This window comes from Eretmochelys imbricata, chromosome 15 (assembly GCF_965152235.1).
Source record: "Eretmochelys imbricata isolate rEreImb1 chromosome 15, rEreImb1.hap1, whole genome shotgun sequence".
Lineage (NCBI taxonomy): Eukaryota > Metazoa > Chordata > Testudines > Cheloniidae > Eretmochelys > Eretmochelys imbricata.
The window spans coordinates 1,255,338-1,270,504 of record NC_135586.1 but is presented as its reverse complement, the minus strand read 5'-3'; the positions used below and the strand labels follow the sequence as shown (position 1 = coordinate 1,270,504).

Here is a 15,167-nt window from a genome sequence, read left to right as displayed (position 1 = left end):
GTTGATGTTTTGCTGATGGATGACTGAGGTGGAATGAAGCTTGCTACAGCAGTAGTATGAACTGGAGAAAAGCTTTATGGATACTGAAAATAGATTGGTTTCCGAGTAGCAGCTGTGTTAGTCTGTATCCGCAAAAAGAAAAGGACTTGTGGCTCCTTTGAGACTCTCTAAGGTGCCCCAAGTCCTCTTCTTTTTTTGAAAATAGATTAACCACAATGGGTGCTGTTTACACTTGCTGAGTAAGGAGGATTTGCCAATATTTTGTTAGAGTAAAAATGGCTGCTGTAGACTCCTAGCAGCCCTAGATTACTTTTATAGAGGCACCCTAGGGGGTAGGATTCAGGCCTTGCTGGGCTAATCTCATAACCTAAAAAAACCTCCAAACCCACCTTTGCTTCTAGTGTAAGTTCTGCCTGTGGTGCTGATAGCTTCGTGCTATGCTGAACTAGCGATGGTGGTTTCAGCAGCCTTGAAGCTAGAGTTACCTAGCCATGAATACATATTAGGTGGGGAGGTGTAGTAGCAAGTCTGGCAAAAAGCAAATTATTAGGCAACGGGATAACTGAAAGTACAGGGGTTAAGTAGTTTCCCATGACAATGGCTTTTGGGAAAGCACAAGTGTTAAATTAATTCCTTTTACCCCATGTCCTAGTGGGCTGTTGAATAGAGCAGAAAATCTTATCCTGTGAACATTGAGGGGCTTTAATCTATTTGCATAATGGTGACAGCCATTTCTATCCTTTCTGAAAGCAACCCCAGTGTTAGAGGACTAGTCACATAGCTGTACAGTCTCCTCCCCCTGCGTATAACTTGGCAGTGAGGGACGTGCATTCAAAGCTTAATACGAAAGCCTGCCTTCTGCAGTATTTGGAGAAAAGCAACATGTACTACACATGCGGAAACAAGGGCTAGAATGCTGGAAACCTTAGAACTCAGTGCATTTTAAGTAGCAGTAATACACCAAAAATAAATTGCTCTTGACTTTCTTTGGAGCAGGTTAATCTACCACAACCCATTTGTTACCTGTTTTTGTGGGGAGCTAATGTACTCATCCTATATTTGAAAATAAATAGTATAAGTTTACTGGTGAGCAGAACACATTTTAAATGTGCAGATATTTAGTGACAACTGTTAATGATATTTGTATCACAGACAGCTAGCGCAATCTCCAATGTCTGTCTAGGCTCTTGTAAGGCAGCCCTCACCATGGTATCTGAACACCTTACAAATAGATTAAAGTGACCTCAGGAACAGTCTCATTCTGTAGAAGTGATGTTTTCTATGACAAGATTGTTTCTCTTGAGCCCTCTGTCAGCAGGCAGAGATTGCTATTTACTACTAGCTCATAGCATTCCCCATGACAGGTATGATCTGAGCTGTTCTGCTTAATGAGTGGTGACAGGTAGCTATGGGGACTATGACTGCAGAAGCAAATCACTGCATGCCTTCCCCTCATTTGCATACTGTAATCATCATGCTTTAGATGCCTTGATAATGAATGCATTTCAAAGGGGCTTTGGTCCATGCATATCCACTGCACACCTCACTTCATTAAACAAGCTCCTAGCTGCAGACATATAATAGTTCACTGCTAACAGATACAGACAGATTAAATTAGATAGGGTTCATTGACGGAAACTGTATAAAACACCAAGCCAAAAGACTCAAATTCTTTATCTGCATGTTTTTATACACATTTCTCGCTGGAGGGAGAGGAATTTAAAGTACATCACCATACAGCTGAACTCCTAGGGCTTTGTCGGCAACAGGAATGGGCTGTTGTGCATTGGTTTTTATGCATCCCATGAGTCTCCTGCAGGATAAGGCAACGTGTGTGGAGTGGGCAGCTGTAGCTAATGGTGCAGGCAAACCTCATTGCCAGTCGTAGTGCTCATTCTAAGTGCTCCTAGCTGTGCTGATTGGATGCCCCAGGCAGTTGGGAGGGTGGGGGTGGGGGTGGGGGGGGTGTTTCTTATATGAAAATAAAATTCTCACAGAATCATTACAAATAGTTTTAAAAAATCCTGAATGGCGGTTGCTGCATTAGCTGTATTGACAACTAGCACAGCAGCAAGCCTGCCTGAGGGGCAGTTCCTATTTGTAAACGGAAAGCTCTCCGAAGGGCTGGGTATTGCACCGTAACTTAAGATCAGGAGGCCCTCAGAAGTGAAGGCCTGAATCCAACGCAATGCTTTGGGCTAAGAGTCCCTCATGAAGGAATCATGCCTTTGTTCCGTTTCCTGTCAGCCATGACTCGGCGGTTATGATTAGCTCTTGCCCCTTTGTTGGCTTCCTTCTTCTTTCGCTCCTGGACTGTATCCCGGCTCTGTCCATGCCCCTTGACATTCCCTACAACAGCCGGGGTGTTGTCATACTTGTACCTGAAGTATAGATAAAAATGGGAATCACACAAGTTCTGCACAAGGCACACAGGATCACAAATCTAATTTCTCCTTCTAAGACAAAGGATCCTGTGGGGAGAGCACACCTGAGGGGAGTCCATCCACCCAGCCATCTCCCCTGATGAGTGAGCTATGCAGCGCTTCTATAGTATCTGAACATTATCCACCAGCCATGTGATGACAGCTCACTCTTCCTGCTTTTAGCATGCCAGCAGCCAGCCAGATATTGCACTGAAGCCTTGTACTGTCCAGACATCCCCTGTGGTAGTTACTGAGGATCTAGAAAGCTGCTGTACCCCAAAATCTTACTAATCTTATGCAGGTTCCTGCTCTCCCTTCCCCCATATAACTGCAGCAGCAGCATTGCTGTGCCAGCGAGGGGACTTGCCAGGCACCCCTGCCACTTGGTGTAGCTGCACTCTAGGCAGCGAAGCGGAAGCTGAGTAAGGTGTTGGAAATGTGTCACTCCCAACAACTTTTTCAAAAGATGGACGGTCTGAGGCCACGTGTACCCTGAACCCCTCACCACAGCATGGCTGAGTCACTGCAGCACGGCCATTGTACGGCACGTCGTGGAGCCGCTCTCCTGACGACCAAACAAAACCAGCCCCGATGACAGGCGGCAGCTTCAGCGGCGGGAGAGCGTCTCCCACCCACAGAGCGCTGCCCACAACGGCGCTTTTGCCATTAAACCTTTTGTTATTCGGGGTTGGTTTGTTTTTTTCACACTCCTGAGTGACAAAAGTTTTAATGATGAAAGTGCAGTGTAGACATAGCCTAAGACCTGGAGCTTCTCGTCAACTCAAGATGCAACATACCATTGTGGCTGGAGCCCTGGGCAGACAGGAATATTCTGACCAGGTGCAACAGTCGGAGTGTTTTCCCACCGGCTTCAATGGAGCCACGATTCACCCATGGAGAGGGATTCCGTCTTACCCTTTCCTTGCAAGGTAAGTCATCCGTCTGGCTTCAGCTCTCTCCCTCAGCACTGCTGGGTCCTGCACAAAATGGTCCTGCTGTGGGATGGAAATAAAGTCTTTAATCTCATTATCGTCTTACCAGCATTCAGCATGACTTGGGGAGCTACACAAGCCTGACTTCTTGTAGCTATCTGGTGTGGGGAAAGTCCCCCGCATCCCTCAGCTGAAGTTATTAATTACAGCCAAGTAGTCCCCCAGGATCAGTGACGGAGCGACTGAAGTGAGGTACCAAATTAATCAAAGTGAAAGCATCCAAAAATTTGAATTGCAAGTGTTTTCACTGAGATTTTAGGGTCTCCCCCCTGCCATCACAGCCAAATCATAGAATACCAGGGTTGGAAGGGACCTCAGGAGATCATCCAGTCCAACCCCCTGCTCAAAGCAGGACCAATCCCCAATTTTTGCCCCAGAACCCTAAATGGCCCCCTCAAGGATTGAACTCACAACCCTGGGTTTAGCAGGCCAAGGCTCAAACCACTGAGCTATCCCTCCCCCCGCATTTCCATTAAATCCATGACAACCATAAAAATAATAGAGCCTTAATGATCCTCCCCCTCTGCCCCCACACACTGTCCTCTCTGCCAAAGATACATGCACACCTCTCCAAGGAGTAGGAGCCATGTGACATGCCTAGGTGGGGAGGCTGTGGGCAATTGTGCTCGGGGGACACTTCACAGTCCAGAAAAGCAGAGCTGCCTCAATGCTATGCGAACAGATTCATGTTCTGGAAAAGGAAACCCTTTCCACACTCTTACTGGTCAGGGCTTCAACAGGTGAAATAGACAGGGCACACAATAGAACTTAGTGCCAATTCCCATCAGCCTACAAATTAAGCTAGTAACCTTTGTTGTTTCCTTTTCAGTCTCCTCCACTTCCTCCTCCTCCTCCTCCTCCTCCTCTTGTCCTTTGGGTCTCAGGACTTGAGGGATGGTAAATGGCCTGGGAATTTGAGAGAGAAAGGTGAAAGATTCAGTACTCTTTCATCTGGGCAATTCTGATACTAGAATATTTTAAAGACACTTCTGAATTACAGAAGGGCAGTTCTTTCAAGAAGTGAAATCCACAGCTTTTATGGACCTGCCTAATTTGTAAAGCAAGTGTTAGCAAGAATTAGCAAATCTAGAAAGAAAGAGGGCAGCCAATGACAAATTTGCCATGTTCCAATGACTTCCGGGAGATCTGCAATTGGTGAATATAGACTACTAGGGAAAAGTATCTTAGTGGAACGTGTATCCTTGATTTCATATTTAATACTTCATCACCTGTAGGATCATATACACTGATGCAGCCCGACTGTCATTCCACAGAGGTCAATGGAGATCTCCTCCAGGCACCACCTCTGATGTACAAAAAATCCAGACATCCAGGATGATCCTGAGGCCATAAAACTGGCCAGCTGGCTGTGTGTACTGAGCTCCCTTACAGATTTCTTGGGACAGCTGTCTCAGAAAAGGGATGATCCTGGGAAAACTTGGACAGGCAGCAACACTACCCCAGGTTGAATTTGGGGCTGTGTATTTTGTTTAGTTCTCCCTTTTTATACATGCACATCTTCAGTTCCCTGTGGAATGTTCTTTTCACATCTGTCAAATCTAAATTAAAAAGGGAGCTTAAAACACTTACTATCCAGTGCCACCTCGAGGCAGGGATAGGATGGCATTTCATGCACTGGGTAAATTGCAAGGGAGAGGAGAAAGGCAGAAAAGACTTGAGACATGCAAGGGACAACAGAGCTGCACAAAAGAAAACATGCCTTCCTCTAGGAGACCACCCAGAAAGCATTGTGCAAGAGCAATGGCATTTGATGGTTAATTCTCTCTAGACCTCAGCACACAGACAGCGATGGGGTTGGGGGTTGTATGTAGGCATATCAGCTCACCTTATGTGCCACCATATTAAAATCAGGTATCTGCTCAAAACAGTCCCCACTTTAAAACTGCTGCGATTGGTCAGAGGTTATCCCACTGATCCTCAGTTGCACCCATTATGCCGGCACTGCGCCCGCTGGGGAGTCCTTCACACAGGAGAAAACCCACTGGCTTTATGGCCCCTTGGCACATCTCAAGCGGTGCAAAGGGCCTGGAGCGAAGAAGAGAAAAACTATCCCCTTATTTCTGCCTCCAATGTAGTTCTTCTAAAGGATTCCATTTGATTTTAAATCTGTGGTCGTGTCACTGAGGAAATTAAAACTTACAACCAAAACCACAAGAGCCTTGGTTTTACGTCAGACACCCAGGCCTGATCTTCAGAATGCTGAGCACCCTCAGACCGCCCAGAAAAGCCAGTGGGAAGGGTGGGTGCTCACAACTTCTGAAGACCAAGCCCCAAGGTGTTACAGGTGAACTGTAAGAAAGTTTTTATTCAAGTCTCTAGAACTCTTTAGGAAGATTCCAAAAGAAGAAAGAAGTAGAGAAGAGCAATATTTTGTTTTTAAATGGGGTTAGCTCTGTCTGTTAACATCTTACAATTCTTGCTTCCTGAAAATGCTGTTTTGGATGGAAAATTACTCTGTAAATCACAGAGAAATGTTAAGCTTACAGCTTCCAAAAGATGGAGATATATGGAGAAAGAGTGGGTGTGCATACTTGGTTGTCTGTCAAAATCTCATTCCTTTTCCCAACGCATCTCTAGCCACGCTCTTAGAATTAATGTTTTGCAGTTCCAAACCTCAGCTAACCCTCACAACCCTGGGAGCCAGCTCAGTATTAGCTCTATTTTGCAGATGGAGAGACTGAGGCACAGAGAGGTCATGGTCACATGCCGAGTCAGTGGAGTGGAGCCCAGAACTCTCAGTTGCATGCTCTAATCACTAGATCACAGAAGAGCCTGTGCCCAAGGAATTGCCAAACAAGCAAGAACAGGGGCCAGCTTTTTCTTACTGTTTGCCCAACGGCTTTTCTGCCTTGAGGTGGGGGGAGAAACAGCTATAAGAGGCCAGTTCACACCCTCTGTCCTCAATGACCAGCGTTCCCCTCTGTGTGCAGAGTGAAGGACTTTCTCAGTGCAAGCTTAACCTCTCTGAGCAAAGCCTCCCGCTCGGGTTTTAAAACTGAGCTCCGGCAGCATTTGGTTCCACACATGGAGAGAGGGAAGGGGTACAGGAGGAAGGGGGAGCATGACAACTCCCTGTTCCCATGGCTGGGAGAAGCTTCCTGGCCAGCAGGAGAAAGGGGAGACCCGGAAACCCCTCCTCCAGGCTGGGAGCAGAAAGAGCAGAGAGGTGTCTCCGAGCCCCTCTGTCTGGGGTGAGAGCAGAAGCATGGGCAGTGGAGTCCTGTGTGCAGGACATGCATTTTCACCCAGGCTCTGTGCCAGTGTGCAGACACGTGGCTTACAGGACATACCAACCATCCTCTTCTTGCTGGCCAAAGATGCTGTACCCACCTCCTACTGATCAGCTCATCATCTGAGTCAGCATCGTTCGCCCCCACCTGGTTGCCGTCATAGGTGTCGTCGTATTCATCCTCATAGTCAACCCTATAGAACTGGGCTTCCCCCTCCTGCTCAGGGACCTCCTCTACGATCACACTGTACTGGCTGTAGCGTTCCTTCTGCTCAGCTATCAGGCGCTTGTCATTCAGTAAACTTTTTGTCGTATCTTTGTCCTTCCTGCACGGCGGTGGGGGGGGGGCAGAAAGAAATAAAGGCAGTTTAAAAAAATCTAGCTGTAAAGAGCAACTCTAAATAAATGGAAATTTAAGCACCATCTGGTGATTACATTTTATTCATCCTGCTCTAGCACTTTTCATCTCAAAGAAGCTCACAAACATAAGCCTCACTGCTTCCCCTCCTGAGGTAAGTACTGGAGATGCAAAAGGATCATTTGACCCACTAACGAAAACAGCCACTTCTGGTTTGAACACAACAGCTGTTCAACAGCACCCAGCAAGATTGTGCAACAGGTCAGAACAGGAATGGAGATTGCCACCTCTGGGGGAGACTGCAGAGGAGATTTTAAGAATAGCCAAATGCAATTACTCTAGCTGGACCAAGACCAAACTCTCCCCAAAAGTACCATGGACCGTGAATAACTACAGGTGGTCAGGGCCTGGAACCTGTCGCAGCTGAGTGGCAGCATGTCCAGGTGCACAGTGCCCTTTAACACTAGGCTGCAGCAGCGCTGGTTCATGGTAGTGAGGTATCTGCATTGCAGTAGCGCCCAAAGGCACAAATCAGGGCTCAGCACTGCTTCTGTACTAGGTGCTGTACACTCCCTCAAGTCAAAGAGCCTCCAACCTAAGCGTAGGATGAGAGAAAGCCGCTGCATACAAACAAACAGATGAGGAGCGCACAAGGTTACACAGAGAGATTATGAGTATTGCACTAAACAGGGGCTAGAAAAGCAGGATTCAGAGGGGAAAGGACAGCAGAAAAAACCACCAAGCAGGGAGATCTGCCTCAGCCAGGAAATCAGAGCCCCACAATAACACCACTTTGCATTCCTACTGCACTTCATCTAAATATCTCAAATCACTTATATACCCATCAATTAAGCCTCATCCAATCCCTGTGAGGCAAGTAATATTAGAGTTAGACCTATATTCTAGACAGGGAAATCAAGACACAGAGGTACAGCCAATATTCAAATACAGCCACTGATTTAGCATGCCTCAGTTGCACGGGGACCTGATACCTCACGCTGGATTTTCGGACATGCTGAGCACCCACTGATCCTGTACAGTGATCAAGACCTTGTGATGCTGAGGTTGTAAACCACATATGAGAACTTACTGCAGACTTATGGGGAAATCCCTTTCTCAGTCTACTCAGGACAACCTGCAGCTCCCAAAGCCTGAGGAGGAATTCACATCTGAATCCAGAATTTATTCAGGATCTGCATAGTCTCTTCATATTACTAGTGGAGGAACCTGTCTGATGAACAGGTATATCAAGAATTGCCAGGTTCCTGTGACATTCTTGCAAACGTAGGGAAAGCCATCCTCTGCCCTGACCATCAATTCCATTCCTATTCAGGATCCCCAAATTAGATAATGTTTGCTTCCCCTTACTCCATGAGTCACTGCTTCTACCACTGTTTCTGTTGCTGTGCTTAAATTTAGTTACAATCAATTCGAAATGACCCTGCAAATGTTCTGCTTTACTCACGTGTACCGTGCAGGATGGGCTAGGAGCTCCTGCTGGTTTTCAGCAATGAGGCTGACTAGGCATTCGGGAATTGTTTCCTGTTGAGACGACCTGATGGCTTTGCAACAAAGCTGCACTGAAGTGCACAAGGCTGTGTCTGCACTACACAGACTGTGGTAGCAGAGCTGTGTCCGCCTCTCTATACTGGCATGACACAGTACACCAGCGGAAGGGGATTTTCCCCCGGTGTAGCAACGCCACCTCCCCGAACCAAGTCCGCTCCATCAACATACCCATTCTTCAGTCGACAGAGCTGCATCTACCATAGGGCTTAGACTGGCATAGCTGTATCGGTCCGGGGGTGGTTTTTCACACCCCTGACTAAGATAGCTATGTTGACCTAACCTTTAAGTGTGGACCATGCCTAACATAGGTCAACTTACAACCACTACAGTAATTACTGTGGTGGTTCATGTCCACACTGCCCTCCTTCTGTCCGTACACATCCTCACCAGGAGTGCTTCCAGCAACTTAAGAAGGGCTGAGAGCCTGGGCTCTCAATTCCACAAGCAGCTCCCCGCTGGGACCCCAGCTGCCCCCCTGTGCTCACAGCTCCCCGCTGGAAGCCTAGCTGTCCTGCCTTGGGCTCTCAGCTCTCTGCTCCCCACTGGGACCCCAGCTGCCCCCCAGGCTCTCAGTTCCCCGCCGGGAGTAAGACAGCCACCCGGGCTCCCACCGATGAGCTCTGTGCCTGGAGCCTAGACAGCTGCCAGGTTCCCAGCAGGGAGCCTCAGTGTAGCTGGGCTCCCAGCAAAGAGCTGGGAGGGCACAGCCCGTCTGGGAGCGGGGAGCCAGGAGCCAAGGGGGCAACCAGGCTTTAGCTGGAAGTCCCCATCCACCCTGGGGTAACAGCCTGAGCGACTAGCAGCTTTCTCATCAACGTCACGGCTCGGCCCTGCTTCAGTCGGGGCCGGGTTGGGGCTGCACCATACGGCTCCCAGAAGTCGCAGCATGGCCCCACGCCAGCTCCTACACGCTCCAATGGGAGCTGCAGGGGCGGTGCCTGCAGACGGGGCAGCACACAGAGTCGCCTGGCCATGCCTCCGCATAGGAGTTGGAGAAGGGACATGTCACTGCTTCCGGGAGCTGCTTGAGGTAAACGCCACTCAGAGCCTGCACCCCCTGAGCCTCTCCCCACGCTCCAAACCCCTGCCCCGATCCCCCTCCCACTCTCCAAACCCCTCGATCCCAGCCTGGAGCACCTTCCTGCACCCCAAACTCCTCATTCCCAGCCCCACCCCAGAGCCTGTACCCGCCCCCCCGCCCCCCAACCCCAATGTTGTGAGCATTCTTGGCCCGCCACACAGTTTCTATTCCCCAATGTGACCCTCAGGCCAAAAGTTTGCCCACCCCTGAACTAGTACAATGGGGCCCAGCCAGGTTGTGGTCTTCAGGTGCAATATCATGTTAAACAACAACAACAGAACTCTAATAAGATAAAGAGCAAGCACCACAATTACATCTCTCTGGTTTTAAGGAGAGAGGCAAAAAGAGTAGAGATCTTTGAGACCCAAATCAGGGCTCAGATGAGGCTGGAGGAAACCCTATTGCTCAGAAGCCTGGGCAAGTATCAAGTTTTCTGCCTGCAAGTCAAGGAGAACAGGGGAGGCAGAGGCTGTCTTCACCATGAAACAGGCATGGTTTTGGCATCAAAACAGCTCTCTCGATATAAATTCCTAGTGAAGACAAGACATTGTATTTCTTACCTTGACGTACCAAGCCAAGGTCAACCCTAGGTGGAGGGTATATGGGTGAGGCCCAACTAGCTACCAAAAGCTACCTTCACTTGGATTTTACATCAAAAGGGCTATAACAAAGGCTACATTTTAGTCATGGATATTTTTAGTGAAAGTCACCGACACACCACGGGCAGTAAACAAAAATTCATAGCCCATGACCTGTCCATGTCTTTTACTAAAAACGCCAGTGAAAAAAACTTGGGGGGGGGGTGTTTGCCCACTGGCCCCTTGGGAGGGCGCTCCAGCTGTTTGGGGGTGAGACGTAGGTGGCGGTGCGTGGCCCAGGACCTGCGCTGGTGCTGGGGGGGCAGGGGGGGGAAGTTGGCGGGGCTGCGAGGCTCCCTACCTGGCTCTGCGCCTCCTCTCCCCCCCACCCCAGTAGCAGTAGAGTTTGGGTTTGGGAGGGGGCAGGGGAACCACGGCCAATGGGAGCTGCGAAGCTCTGGGCGGAGGCAGCGCACAGAGCTACCTGGCCACGCCTCTGCTGAGCAGCTGAGCGAGGGGGATGTCGCCGCTTCCAGGGAGCCACCGAGCACCTGCCTCACCCTGCCCCAACCCCCTCCCCCCCCCACCCAAACTCAGCTGTGGGGAAGAGATGCGGGGCACAGGGGCCCGAGACTGCCCCAGCAGTGGCCAGGGCACCCGGCGCAAGGGCTGCCTAAGCTGCCCCGGAGCCAGGCACACTGGCTGCTGCAGAAGTCATGGAAAGTCACGGAATCCATGACCTCCGTGATAAACTCCCAGCCTTAGCTTAACTGATCTAAAAAACACACCTATTTTGTAGTGAAGACACAGCCAAGAGAGCAGAGTGATGGCCACAGCAACATGGGGAACCAAAGGAGCAGCAGGGCACAAGAGATCTGAGCTGTCTCTGCAAGGTGGAGGGTGAAGGGGCTGAGTTGAGCAAAAGACGTGTGCTGACAAACAGGTGGGAAAAAAATGGCTCTAGCTCAGTGGTCTCCAAACTTTTTACACCCAAGATCACTTTTTGAATTTAAGGGCAACCCAGGATCTACCCCGCCCCTTCCCCGAGGCCATGCCCCGCTCACTCCATCCCTGCCTCTCTCCGTCACTCGCTCCCCCCCACACTCACTCACTTTCACCAGGCTGGGATAGGGGTTTGGGAGGGGATGCGGGCTGTGGCCGAGGCCAAGGGGTTCGCAATGTAGGAGGGGGCTCTGGGCTGAGCCTGGGGCAAGAAGTTGGGGTGCAGGAGGGGGTGAGGGGTGCAAGCTCTGGGAGGGAGTTTGAGTGCAGGAGGGGCTCCGGGCTGGGGCAGAGGGTTGGGGTGTAGGAGGGAGTACAGGGTGCTGGCTCTGGGAGGGGTGTCAGGGCTGGGGCTTGGCATGCAGGAGGGGGTTCATGGTGCAGGAGGGCATATGGGGTGCTGGCTCTGGGAGAGGGTTCAGGGCTGGGGTGCAGCCTCCCACCGGGCAGCACTTAACTCCGGCAACTCCTGGTCAGTGGTGCAGCATGGCTACAGCTGAGGCAGGATCCCTGCCTACCCTGGCCCCACACTGCTCCTGGAAGGGACCAACACACCCCTGGGCCCCCGGTGGGGCGGGGGGGCACATCGCTCCGCCCGCTTCCCCCTCTACAAGCATCGCCCCCGCAGCTCCCATTGGCCACAGCTCCCTTTTCCCAGCCAATGGGAGCTGGGTGGGCGGTGCTTGCAGGCAGGAGCAGCGCGCAGAGGGAGACCCCTGCCTCGCCGCCCCTGGGGCCGCGCTGGCTGCTGCTGCTTCCAGGAGCGGCGTGGTGCCAGGGTAGGCAGGGACCCTGCCTTAGTGCCGCCCCGCTGCACCACCAGAGATCACGATCGACTGCGAGATCCTCTAGGATCAACCAGTCAATTGCGATCAACCGGTTGGTGTCCACTGGCATAGCTGAGGTCAGCCAGCAGGGAATGGTTTGGGAGAAGACATAGAGCATTGCTGAGTCTCACATGCATGTGATGTCTGTTGGTGCTCTGATCAGTGGAATGTGGTGAATGGGGATGGGAGGGATGGGGGATAACCTGGGGCCAGGTCCACACTAAAAAGTTAAAAGAAAAGAAGGGCTTGTGGCACCTTAGAGACTAACAAATGTATTTGAACATAAGCTTTCGTGAGCTACAGCTCACTTCATCGGATGCATTCAGTGGAAAATACAGTGGGGAGATTTATATACACAGAGAACATGAAACAATGGGTGTTACCATACACACTGTAACGAGAGTGATCAGGTAAGGTCTATCTGCTACCCAAGATCCATAAACCTGGAAATCCTGGACGCCCCATCATCTCAGGCATTGGCACCCTGACAGCAGGATTGTCTGGCTATGTAGACTCCCTCCTCAGGCTCTACGCTACCAGCACTCCCAGCTATCTTCGAGACACCACTGACTTCCTGAGGAAACTACAATCCATCGGTGATCTTCCAGAAAACACGATCCTGGCCACTGTGGATTAAGAAACCCTCTACATCAACATTCCACACAAAGATGGACTACAAGCCGTCAGAACAGTATCCCCGATAATGTCACGGCAAACCTGGTGGCTGAACTTTGTGACTGTGTCCTCACCCATAACTATTTCACATTTGGGGACAATGTACACCTTCAAATCAGCGGCACTGCTATGGGTACCCGCATGGCCCCAGAGTATGCCAACATTTTTATGGCTGACTTAGAACAGCGCTTCCTCAGCTCTCCTCCCCTAATGCCCCTACTCGTGCTACATTGATGACATCTTCATCATCTGGACCCATGGAAAAGAAGCCCTTGAGGAATTTCACCATGATTTCAACAATTTTCATCCCACCACCAACCTCAGCCTGGACCAGTCCACACAAGAGATCCACTTCCTGGACACTACAGTGCTAATAAACGATGGTTACATAAACACCACCCTACACTGGAAACCTACTGACCGCTATGCCTACCTACATGCCTCCAGCCTTCATCCAGACCACACCACACTATCCATTGTCTACAGCCAAGCTCTGCGATACAACCGCATTTGCTCCAACCCCTCAGACAGAGACAAACACCTACAAGATCTCTATCAAGCGTTCTTACAACTACAATACCCACCTGCTGAAGCGAAGAAACAGATTGATAGAGCCAGAAGAGTACCCAGAAGTCACCTACTATAGGACAGGCCCAACAAAGAAAGTAACAGAACGCCACTAGCCATCACCTTCAGCCCCCAACTAAAACTTCTCCAACGCATCATCAAGGATCTACAATGTATCCTGAAGGACAACTCATCACTCTCACAGATCTTGGGAGACAGGCCAGTCCTCGCTTACAGACAGCCCCCCAACCTGAAGCAAATACTCACCAGCAACCACATACCACACAACAGAACCACTAACCCACGAACCTATCCTTGCAACGAAGCCCATTGCTAACTGTGTCCACATACTATTCAGGGGACACCATCATAGGGCCTAATCACATCAGCCCCACTATCAGAGGCTCGTTCACCTGCACATCTACCAAGGTGATATACGTCATCATTTGCCAGCAATGCCCCTCTGCCATGTACACTGGCCAAACTGGACAGTCTCTATGTAAAAGAATCAATGGACACAAATCAGACGTCACAAATTATAACATTCAAAAACCAAGTCGGAGAACACTTCAATCTCTCTGGTCACGCGATTACAGACCTAAAGGTGGCAATTCTTCAACAAAAAAAACTTCAAAAACAGACTCCAGCGAGAGACTGCTGAATTGGAATTAATTTGCAAACTGGATACAATTAACTTAGGCTTGAATAGAGACTGGGAGTGGCTGGGTCATTACACAAAGTAAAACTATTCCCCCCTCCCTCCCCCCGGCCGCTGTTCCTCACACATTCTTGTCAACTGCTGGAAATGTCTACACTTAAACCACCACTGCAGCTGTGCTGCTGTAATGGTACAAGCACAGACATAACCTGAGTCTGGGGATTTTCCAGCTGTAGTGAGACAGTTCAAAGGTAGGTATTTTGGCCAGCGAGGCAAGCAACAATTTCCTTTGACAGCCTGTGATGCTGGCAGATCAGGTGCCAACTAAGGCCAAGATCCCCACGCTTCAATACTGACCAATACATAGCTGGACTCACTTATAACATCTGTATCCCAGATTGGAAGGTAATATTTGAGCATTTGCACTGTAAGCCTTGATAACTGTGTAAGTCACCAGACAGGAGAGATGTAGTTGTAGCCATGTCGGTCCCAGGATATTAGAGAGACATGGTGGGTGACGTAATACCTTATATTGGACCACTTCTTACTCACCTTGTCTCAGACAGAAGAGAGACACTGATTAGTGTGAAATGCTGGTCTCCAAGAGAGGGTGGTCTGTCCTGCCCCGCAAGGAAGGCCCACTGACACCAGGCAGATCAGAGGGGAATGTTAAACCAGAACCAACAACTTTGCTGTTTACTCTCCACCCTTCCCGCTTCAGGAAGATGAGTCTCTCAAGTAAATTCCTCCCACCAGCTGAGTTCATCGCTGGAAGCAGCAGCTCAAAGCAGACGGGGGAAGGGAATAAAACCCCCTAACTTCTGCTGCTGTGACTTGAGGAGAGGGCAGGGGGCAGGCAAGGATTACTAGGCATCAGCAAAAGAACCACAATGCCCAGCATGGGTCAGCCCTAAAGAACGCAGAGATCTTGCTTATTATAGAAGCTTCTACTACTTTTTGAAACTTAAGATTGGAACTAATTTGTGTGCACCTGTGTTTGTGTGCACCTACGTTCCCCTGCTTGAAACCTTTTAAATAACTCTCATGTTTCCTTTTTTCTTAAATCCGTATATAGTTTATTATAGGATGGACTATGAGTGTTGTCTTTGGTGTGAGATCTAAGATGCAATTGACCTGAGGTAAGCAATTGGTCCTTTGGGACTGGGAACAGCCTAAGGCCAGGTCAA

At 49.8% G+C, this 15,167-nt stretch overlaps 1 protein-coding gene across 8 annotated transcripts in view; it reads right to left on the bottom strand.

The window, feature by feature from the left end:
- Nucleotides 1-1,659: 1,659 nt before the first annotated feature.
- The window catches only part of ASCC2 (activating signal cointegrator 1 complex subunit 2), a 48,218-nt gene continuing 34,710 nt past the window's right edge, over nucleotides 1,660-15,167 (bottom strand). For 6 of the 8 annotated variants that reach the window (XR_013348066.1, XR_013348064.1, XR_013348069.1 and 3 more), the window contains 2 exons: nucleotides 4,225-6,991; nucleotides 3,364-3,418 (listed from right to left, as the gene is read on the bottom strand). Coding sequence is in view for 1 of the 8 variants with exons in the window: in XM_077835125.1 (XP_077691251.1) it covers nucleotides 2,210-2,381; nucleotides 3,339-3,418; nucleotides 4,225-4,321; nucleotides 6,767-6,991 (574 nt within the window). In the remaining 7 variants the exon portion in view is untranslated. Of the gene's footprint in view, nucleotides 2,382-3,220; nucleotides 3,419-4,224; nucleotides 6,992-15,167 lie in introns of those variants that run through there. The other 2 variants (XM_077835125.1, XR_013348070.1) reach the window with 2 other exon arrangements.